Here is a 9,741-nt window from a genome sequence, read left to right on the forward strand (position 1 = left end):
GTGTTGGGAGTCTGGGTAAGGTGGTGGCGGTATCCACGTACCTACCCCCCTACCCCCCCCCCCCCGCCGCCCGCCAGCGGAAGTGTCAGTGGAAGGCACAGGCACTAGCCATGTTCCACCCCGTCACCCACCCCACTCTGTCTCCCCCACCCCCACCCCCACAAGTCGTTCCCCCTCATCGCCGTGATGGCGCGTACTCCAGAGGAAGTGTATGTTGTCGAATAAGAGAGGGAGGGAGAGGGTGGGGGGTGGAGGGGAGGTGGGGGGAAGCGGGTGACCTGACACAGGTCGCTCATGGTGGCATGATGTTCATGAACGATGGCATAGTCATAGAGAAGGGATAGGAAGGGGGGGGGAGAGAGAGAGAGAGAGAGAGAGAGAGAGAGAGAGAGGAGAGAGGCATACTTACTGGTGAGAGGCTATGATATGTATGTGTGTATGTATGTATGTATGGCGGGGGGTTGTGGCTGGCTGGCTGGCTGGCGGAGGGGAATAGGCGGGAGTACGCAAAGCAACTCGTGCTTCGATTTAATGGACAGCTGCTGGAAGGGTGTGAGGATGAGGCCTGTCGCAATCCAGAGTGTGCGAGGAATGCTGCAGAGCCATACTCGCCCAATACAGCCTTTACTACGGCTCTTGATATGGCTAGGCGTCCCGAGCCGGAGCAGTTCCTCTGCCCAGAGTACAATGCCGCCCATCCATCGCCGGGGAAGGAAGAGGTTGATGAAGAAGAAGACGAGGCAGAAGAGGCTGGACTCTCGCTGATGGAGCGGATGGCCACTGGAGAGCCGCTGGAAATCGATTTGGATACCAGCCCGATGTTGGCCTCGCTGGCGCCGCTGCTGGCACCGCATGAGGACGACGGCGCGCCCGAGGTTGTTGATCCCACCCCGGGCTCCGACTCGGCAGCTATTGTCTCGCGGACCGTTGTTCTTCACCGTCAAGAGGTCAAGCCGGAAGAACTGTCGCTGACGCTGGAGAGCCTGCGCGAGTCGCTTGCGGCGGCAGCGGCGGCCGGTGAGTACACCCAGCTCATCCGCCGGCTGCGGCAGGTGTTTGGCTCGACAAGCTTGCTGGGCGCGGCCTTTCTTGCCCCCGGGACAGACAACGCCAACGCTGACGAGTGGGGCACGGTGCTCGATGAAGTGACGGCGGCGTACGAAGCGTTGTACGCGGTGGACGAGCCGATGGTGGCGACGGCGGTGCGGCAGGCGGCCGAGTACCTGATGATCGACCAGGCGGTGGCGGCACCGATGCTGCGATCACACATCGAGCTGCGTCAGTTTGTGATTGTCCTGCTCAACCCGTACCTGCTCGACGAGGATGCAGCGAACTTGCTGCGCAAGACCGCGCTTGCCGTGGCATCACTGTCCGACGCCCTCAAGCAGGTCCTCGTCCGCTGGTTCGCCGCCTGGCCACGTCGCCACCTCTCGAACCTGGTAGCCACGCTCCAGTCATTTGTCCTCCTTCGCTCGGTCTCGGTCCCCTCGCTCAACCCGCACACTGACGTGCCGATTATCTCGGTGGTCAAGATTCTCGCGCTCACCCACGCGGGCAACGAGCGGCGGGCGAACGCGTGGCGCGAGGCCCGGCTTGGTGAGCTTAGCGACGACGCCGCTCCCCTGCCACTCACCGACTTTTACAACGACACCGTCAACGGGCATGACTTTCTGGATCTGGTGCAGGACTACGAGACGTGGATTAACTCGTCGGGCGGTGAGTTCTCGTTTTGCGCCTACCCGTTCCTCCTCGACGCCGCCACCAAGGCTGACATTGTCTTTCTCGAGTCGGAGCTCCAAATGCGGCAGGAGGGCCGCCGCGCCATGATCCAGTCGATTTTGTCGGGCCCGGTCTCGCCCTATCTGGTCCTGTGTCCGGCGCGACAACATCATCGAGGACACGCTCAACCAGCTGGCGCGGTACCCAAACGACATGAAGAAGGAGATGAAGGTCAAGTTTGTTGGCGAGGAAGGCGTCGACGAAGGCGGCGTCCGCAAGGAGTTCTTCCAGGTCATCGTCCGCGAGCTCTTTGACGCCCGGTTCGGCATGTTTGCCTTTGACGAGGAGACCGGCTCGTACTACTTTAACCCGGCCAGCCTCGAGGGGGAGCGCGAGTTCAAGCTCTGCGGCATCGTCCTTGGCCTCGCCATCTACAACAAGGTCATCATCGACATGCACTTTCCACGGGTCGTCTACAACCGGCTCTGCGGGCTCACTCCAAACCTCGCAGACCTCATCGACGCCATGCCAGCCGTCGGGCGCAACCTCAAGTACATCCGCGACGAGTTTGACGGCGACTACGCCGACCTCGCACTGTTCTTCGAGTACGAGTATGACAACTTTGGCCAGGTCGTCACCGTCGAGCTCTGTGATGGCGGCTCGGAGCGGGCGGTGACCGCCGACAACGTCGCCGAGTACGTCGATCGCTACGTCCGGTACGTTCTCGTCGATGCGGTCGAGGCCCAGTTTGGCGCCTTTGCCGAAGGCTTCCGCTCGGTCGTCGGCTCGGATGCGCCGCATGCCGCCGTCTCGCTCTTTGCGCCGTCAGAGCTCGAGCTCCTCATCTGTGGCTCGGAAGAGCTCGACTTTACCGCTCTCGAGGAGGTGACTCGCTACGAGGGCTTTGACGACAATGACCCGACGGTCCGCGCCTTTTGGGAAGTTGTCCACGAGTTTGACGTCGAGATGAAGAAGAAGCTCCTGTTCTTCACCACCGGCTCGGACCGGGTGCCCATCAAAGGCCTCAAGGCGCTCAACTTTGTCGTCATGCGCGCTGGTGGCGACTCGGATCGGCTGCCGACCTCGCACACTTGCTACAACACCATCCTCCTTCCGCCGTACGAGTCCAAGGACAAGCTCCGTACCCTGCTCATCAAGGCCCTCTCAAACGCCGAGGGCTTTGGCATGCTCTGAGCCCCGTCGCCGGCCTCACCGCTCCGACTCGCGCATCTCGGCATCGTACTCTTCAGGGCTCAGCCGGCCGTCCCACAGCCCACCGATGTCGTACTCGGCGTCGGCAGCCTCAGTCATAAAGTGAATGAGCACTTCGCCAGTGTCCAGGACCCACCAGTCTCCGCGCGAGCCCGGTCGTTGCAGGAGCGCCGTCCCAACCTGCGGGTACGGCCGCCGCTTGAGCTGCGCGTGCGCCGAGCGGGCCAGCGCCGCCACGTGCCGCTTCGACTTGCCCACCGTCACCACTAGATGCTCGACAACATCCAGCGAGTCACCGACATCAAAGACTTGCACCTTGCCGCCAGCCTCGTCCAGCATCGCCGCCACCGCATCGACCGGCAGCCGAAGGCTCTCTAGCGCCTCTTCCAGCCGCCCGCTTGTCTTGGCTTCATCCAGCGCCGCAGCCTGTTCCGCAAGTACCTGGTCCAGCGCAGCAGCCGCAGAGCCCCTCACTGCCTTGCCCCTTGTCGCCTCGTCCGCTCCTGCCTCATGGCCAGCCTCCACATCGGCCACGTCCTCGGTCAGCGCCTCGGCCTCCAGCAGCTCCTTGAGCCCCTCGAGCGGGTTGCGGCCGCTCGGGCCCTTGTCCAGTCTCCAGGCAGCAGCCATCAACCCCCGCCCGCATGTCGTCTGCACCGTCCTCTGCCAGAGCCGAAGCATGGTGTGGAAGTGGAGTCGAGTGAGCGAGCGGGAGGCGTAGCGGAGGCTGTGCCGCGTCGGGTTGGGTTGGACCGCGGGCTGACCACTCACCACCACCTGTCATCCCTGGGCATGCATAACACAGTAGTTTTGAGCCCGATTCTAACCCAATAGCACAATCACATCAATTGGCAGTGATCTGTGAAGTTTGATATGTATCTGTGCTGGTGAGGGCGGGCACAAGGCAGAGTCCGATCCCTTGACTTTGAACAAGCAGCGGACATCTTTGATCTCTCCTTGCAAGCAGAACACAGCATTTCCGATAGCTATTTCCGACGCAATAGTACATCCACATCATGTAGAAGTCATGTGTGAAGTTTGGCATGTATGCGTGATGCTGGTTGCCTGTACAAGGCAATCGCCCAACGCGACCAGCCACTTCCCGCAACACGCCACCCGAGCCAGGGGACACGATCGTACACACTCGACTATTGCCCTCCTTCCCGCCCTTCCTCCTGAGCCATGTCACGAACGACGGCAGCTGTGAACCTTCAGGTACTCCAACGAGCTGATCCTGGAGTTGTATCAGTTCTTGGTAGCGCCTCTCATGTTGCAATCTATGACTATGATGAGGATGAGGGAGCATGGGAGCGTGCTGGTATCGAGGGCTCGCTCTTTCTGGTTAGTCGCTCCTCTGCGCCCTTTGCCACAATGGTGGTCATCAACAAAAAGTCGCCGACCAACCTGAGCCAGCCGCTCTTCCCGGGCATGGAAGTGCAGTTCTCCGAGCCGTATGTACTCTACCGGACAGAGGAGGACGACATTTACGGTATGTGGTTTGCAGACGCTACAGAGCGTGACCAGCTCCTCCATGTCATCCATTCTTGCCTCGAACAAATCTCCGCCAACGCTCCCGCCACCGCCGCCGCCACCGCCTCGCCAGCTCCCGCCCTCGCTCCCGCTGCCCACAACCCGCAGGCCGTCATGTACAATGCCCAGGCTCTGCAGCTGCAGCAGCAGCAGCAGCAGTATGCCCAGATGCAGGCCCACGCCCACGCCCAAGCCCAGGCCCGTGCTCAGGCTCAGGCCCAAGCCCAGGCTCAGGCCCATGCCCAAGCCCAGGCCCAGGCTCAGGCTCAGGCTCAGGCCCAGGCTCAGGCTCAGGCTCAGGCTCAGGCCCAGGCTCAGGCTCGCGCTCAGGCACAGGCACAAGCACAAGCACAGGCCCAAGCGATGCGGATGCAGAGCCAGGCGCACGCTGCGCCGATGTCCGCTGCTGCATTGGAGGCGCAGATGCAGCAGTACAACGCCATGCTCAAGATGCAGGCTAGCGGCACAGCTGGTGCTGCGGCTGGCGCTACAGGAGGATATGGTGGCCCTGATGGCAGTGCGCAGCCGCCGCAGGCTGCAGGATGGACGCCGGTGGCAGTGACAGACCTCTTTGCCGCCGCTGGCTCGCTGCAGACGGCACCGGTGCCCAAGACGCCAATCTCGGCGCCACCGCTCGGCACCGCTGCCGCTGCGCCGGCCTTCCCGCCCGAGCCGATCCCGGAGCCGGCGAGCATCAGCAAGTTTGAGATGCTCTCGCTGCTGCAAAAGGGGGCGACGGCGGCGTCAGGCGACGGCTCGACGTCGATCTCAGGCCTCGCCGCCAAGCAGGCCGCCAACCCGGTCGCTTTTGCGCCCGGCAGCCAAGCCGCCACGCCCGTCGTCGCTGGCCTCACCCGCGACCAGCTTCGTGACGCACTCATCCGCCTCGTCAACAACGCCTCGTTCCTCGACATGCTTTACAACGACTACCTCCGCTCGACGTCGTCAGCATGACCATCGACCCATGGCTCCCCTTAGATCCGGGAGATAAACCTTTCGGTGCTGGTGTCCTAGCCACCCCCCCCCCACATTTACCCGAATGCCAGTCCTACGCTTCAGGCACATCTCTCGCTCTGCCAGCATCGTCATGGTCGTATTCGTCGTCATCATGTCGTCGACCCAACTCCCCAACTCCGCCACCTGGAACCAGGCAGACCCTTGCCCTTGTCCCACGCCACACCTAACTACAGGGATTATGGCCGCGACACCGCCTCCGACTTCTGAAGAGCTCACCCGTAAGTACACACATTCCCCACGGCTTCCAGCGACATATGACCATACCATATGACCATGTCCATCAGATGTTCTTGAATGACCATACCATACTGTGTCATCACCGGCCGCGAGGTTGGATGGAGCTGTGATGGATCTTCCACGTGAGGAACACAGCTTGGGGGGGGGGGGGGGGGGGGGGGGGGGGCTACTATGGGCATGAAATCATGTCCAAACCAGATAGAATGGATGGATATGGGATGGAATAGGGCGTAGGGCAGGTGTGCCTGGAAAGTGGTCGGTAGGTGGGCTTGTGCCCCCCCACTCCACTTCGCCCGCACACTTCTTGTCTCTGTCGCGTAGTTTACGATTCTTTATCATGTGTGGAATTGGGCAGATGATGGTATGGGTGATGATGGTATGGGTGATGATGGTATGGGTGATGGGTGATGATGGTATGGTGGAGATGCTGATCTTGACTGTTATCAATGTCATGTGGGGGACTCACATGCCTTAGGCGACGGGGATGATGCAGAGGCTGCTAATGCGGCTGACGGGACACAGGTCGAGGGCAACGGGGCCGCGGCCGAGGAGCCCAAGAAGAAGAAGAAGAAGAAGAAGAAGAAGAAGAAGGGTCTGCCTGGCGATCTGATCGGGGGCAATGCCGAGTATGTGGCGGCACAGCGTGCAAAGCAGACGGATCCGCCGACCAAGCCGGTGAGGCGCCTGTTCAAGAACGCCGCGCTTTTCCCGGCGGGCGAGCTGATGCAGTACGAGGACAACGGAGTGCGGTACTCGTCGGCGGAGAAGCGGGCTGAGGAGCGGGCGACTCGTGAGTGGATCGACAACTGGCGTCTTGGCGCCGAGGTCCATCGCCAGGTCCGCGCCCATGCGCAGAAGCACATCCGCCCGGGCATGCTGCTGCGCGAGATCGCCGAGCTCGTTGAGAACACGGCGCGGGTGCTCATTGATGAGAACGGGCTGGAGGCTGGGCTTGGCTTCCCGTGCGGCGTGTCGGTCAACAACTGCGCGGCACACTACACGCCGAACCCGGATGATGAGGACATTGCGCTGCAGAGCGGCGACGTGCTCAAGGTGGACTTTGGCGTCCACTACCAGGGCGCGATTGTGGACTCGGCCTGGACATGGTGCGACGACCCGGTCAAGCAGCCGCTTCTCGACGCGGTCCGCGCTGCAACCGAGGCCGGCATCAAGGCTGCAGGCATTGACGTCCGCCTTGTTGACGTCGGCGCCGCCATCGAGGAGGTGATGACCTCGTACGAGGTCGAGATCGACGGTGAGGTCTACCCGGTGCAGCCGGTCAACAACCTGTTTGGCCACTCGATCGAGCCGTACATCATCCATGCTGGCCACTCGGTGCCCATCATTGCCAACCAGACCGGCGTCACCGGGCGCATGGAGGAGAACATGACGTACGCCATCGAGACCTTCGGCTCTATCGCCGGCCGTGCCCATGTTGTCGAGAATGGTGACTCGTCGCACTTTATGCTCGAGCCGCATGCGCGCGGCCGCATCGGCCTCAAGTCGGCCCAGCAGCTCCTCAACTTTATCAAGCGTACCTTCAACACGCTGCCGTTCTGCCGCCGCTGGCTCCACCGCGCTGGTCAGACACGCCATGCCGGCGCCCTCTCCTACCTCGTCAAGAACGGCTTTATCTCCTCCCATCCGCCGCTCCTCGACTCTGCCGGCTCGCTCGTTGCCCAGTACGAGCACACCATCCTCCTCAAGCCGACCTGCAAGGAGGTTGTTTCTCGCGGTGATGACTACTAAACTCAAACTCGATTCCCTCTACGCTAACCCACCATCCACACCAAGCTGAGCTAATCGTTCATCGCTCGCCTCCCCATCGACTCTCGCCGGCCGCCCAGCGCGCCCGCCGTCCGCCGTTGCCCGGGCCCCTTGCACCCGCACCGCACCGCTCTCCGCCCCACCCCTTCCACACACAAACACACACACACACACACACACACACACACACACACACACACAGCAGATGTCATATAGTCCATGCGATAGCGCCACTGTCTCCACCCCGCCGTCATGGTCTGTGGCCGGTGACGGTCGGTCTACGTCCCCCCCACCTGCTGCCACTTCGTCAGGAGGCGCCAGTCCACGGAGCTTCAACAGAGCCACAAGCCAGTGTGAGAGTCAGGCACCGCGTGCAGATGTTGATGTCCGTACCAATGCCAGAGCAGCTTTCAGGGCCAGTGCCATGGCCACGATGAGTAAGGAGACCGCATCGGGAGGATTCGTGGCTGTCTCATCATCATCGCCTTCTGCGTCGTCATCGCAAGATGTCTCGCCAGATTTGGAGGCATCGCCGCAGCCATCGTGGTCGTTGCAGCCCTCGGATGAGCTTGATGATGCTGGTGGTCATGGTCATGGTCATGGTCATGGTCATGATTACGATGATGGAGTTATGCCGGTCATTACAACTACTGCCGCCAGTGCGGCTGATCTCCAGGCGGCGATGGGCAATGCGTCGCCTGGGCCGCTGTCGGCGGGTGACTTGCGCGGCGCGGGGGAGACGAGGAAGCCGGACACTTTGCATCCGAGGAGGTCAGCAGCAAGAGGCACTCGGCGAGGTCATCGATCTCGCCGCAAGCACCGTCATGAAAGCAGAGGGCCGGTTCCTGCGCCACGCCCTCTGCCGTGGCCGCGGGCAGCACCGGCGGAAGAGGACAATGACGAGAGAACCACCCGCAGGGCCCGCCGCATGGAGCGTGCGGTTGCTGATGCCGCGCGCGAGGCGGATGCGACTGCGCAGGCCCGTGCTCTGCCAGCCACAGTCACCCCACTCGGCAGGCTGCCGGCAGGGCGAGCACGCCGCAAGCGCGGGGGCCCGGTGCTCGAGCCAGAGGCCCGCGGCCTGCTGGAGACATATCTTGGAACGGGCATCCGCGATCCGGAGCTGGATGTCATGGCCGAACAGCTGGCAGCGTTTGACCGCAAGCTGGCCCGGCTGGCAGCAACTCGAGCATCGGTCCTTGGCGCCTTCTCCAAAGGCGTTGCGTCGCTCACGGCGCACGACTCGGGCTTCCGCCCGTCGCGGGCGTATTCCGCGGCACGGCAGGTTCGCGATGGCGACGGCAGCTCGGCCCTGCCGAGCTCAGCTGGCTCGCGACTGCGGCTTGTCGACGCCCTCTCGTCTGACTCGTACTACTCGGAGCCTTTGTGGTCGGACGAGCCGGTGTGGTCCGGCTCGTGCGACTCGTCCGACTACGGCGCGTGGCTCGAGGCCCGACGAGAACGCGAGGTTCTGAGCAAACGCCGCCGGCGCCGGCGAACCAGCCACGGTGGTCGCGTGCGGGAAGCCGCTGCTGCCGACCCGGCCACCCGGCGGGCACATCTGCGGCGGTCGTTGGCTGCTGCGCGAAAGCGGCGATCGCCGGCGTCGCCAGCCGGTCGCGGCCGTCGCCTTCCCCGCTTCCCGCGGCATGTCAAGCTTCCGGCGTCGGTCCTAGCGTCGGCAGGCATTTGTCGGTCCGACTCGTGCACCAACTCGGGTTCCGCCACCGACGACGCTGCAGCGCTACTCTCGCCGATGGAGGCGAGACGCGCGGCCAACCGCAAGACACGCCGCGCCCGCCGCGCCAAGGTCCTCGCCAAGGTCGACGCCTTTCTCGACGCTGACTCGTCGTCGTCGTCGGGCATTCACGGCCTGCTTGACGAGCACCTTACTCTTGCCCAGATCCGGGACATTGCCGATGGCGGGCCGCGGGCCCACCGCGCTGTTGTCGCCGCTCGCAGCCACCAGCGCATTCCGCGTCCGCATCCATCCCACGCTCAGATGCGGGCCTGGGCCGACTCAGATTCGTCGTAAGTCTGGGACAATGGCGACCTGATCGATGGACGAGAGCGGATCATTGAGAATGGCGAGGAGAAGGGCGTGGAGGAAGGGAACGACATGACCACGACGGGCGTCGACCAAGGGAAGGAAGGCCTTGGCCACAGCACCGGTAAAGGGGAACATACGCGTCCCGAGCCCGGCAATGGGCACCACGGCCTTGCGCAGACGGGGGCTTTCCATGGCGAGGAGGTAGAGGG

General features: G+C 63.0%; 4 protein-coding genes across 4 annotated transcripts; 3 read left to right on the forward strand and 1 right to left on the reverse strand.

Annotated features, from left to right (window-relative positions):
• Positions 1-641: 641 nt before the first annotated feature.
• Positions 642-2,913, forward strand: AMSG_05663 (E3 ubiquitin-protein ligase; the record flags this gene model as incomplete). Its single annotated transcript, XM_013902271.1, has 2 exons — positions 642-1,865; positions 1,897-2,913. 2 exons carry the CDS (start codon positions 642-644, stop codon positions 2,911-2,913), a joined length of 2,241 nt encoding a protein of 746 aa, XP_013757725.1.
• A 15-nt stretch (positions 2,914-2,928) lies between these two features.
• Positions 2,929-3,561, reverse strand: AMSG_05664 (iojap domain-containing protein; the record flags this gene model as incomplete). The annotated part of the gene is made up of 2 exons (XM_013902272.1): positions 2,929-3,372; positions 3,406-3,561. 2 exons carry the CDS (start codon positions 3,559-3,561, stop codon positions 2,929-2,931), a joined length of 600 nt encoding a protein of 199 aa, XP_013757726.1.
• A 741-nt stretch (positions 3,562-4,302) lies between these two features.
• On the forward strand, positions 4,303-5,453 carry AMSG_05665 (uncharacterized protein; the record flags this gene model as incomplete). Its single annotated transcript, XM_013902273.1, has 2 exons — positions 4,303-4,420; positions 4,535-5,453. The coding sequence occupies 2 exons, from the start codon at positions 4,303-4,305 to the stop codon at positions 5,413-5,415; spliced, it is 999 nt and encodes a 332-aa protein (XP_013757727.1). The 3' UTR covers positions 5,416-5,453.
• Positions 5,454-5,640: 187 nt separating this feature from the next.
• Positions 5,641-7,481, forward strand: AMSG_05666 (methionine aminopeptidase). Its single transcript, XM_013902274.1, has 2 exons — positions 5,641-5,696; positions 6,209-7,481. Exons 1-2 carry the CDS (start codon positions 5,657-5,659, stop codon positions 7,462-7,464), a joined length of 1,296 nt encoding a protein of 431 aa, XP_013757728.1. The 5' UTR covers positions 5,641-5,656; the 3' UTR covers positions 7,465-7,481.
• The last annotated feature ends 2,260 nt before the right edge of the window (positions 7,482-9,741 follow it).

This window comes from Thecamonas trahens, assembly GCF_000142905.1.
Source record: "Thecamonas trahens ATCC 50062 unplaced genomic scaffold supercont1.24, whole genome shotgun sequence".
NCBI lineage: Eukaryota > Apusomonadida > Apusomonadidae > Thecamonas > Thecamonas trahens.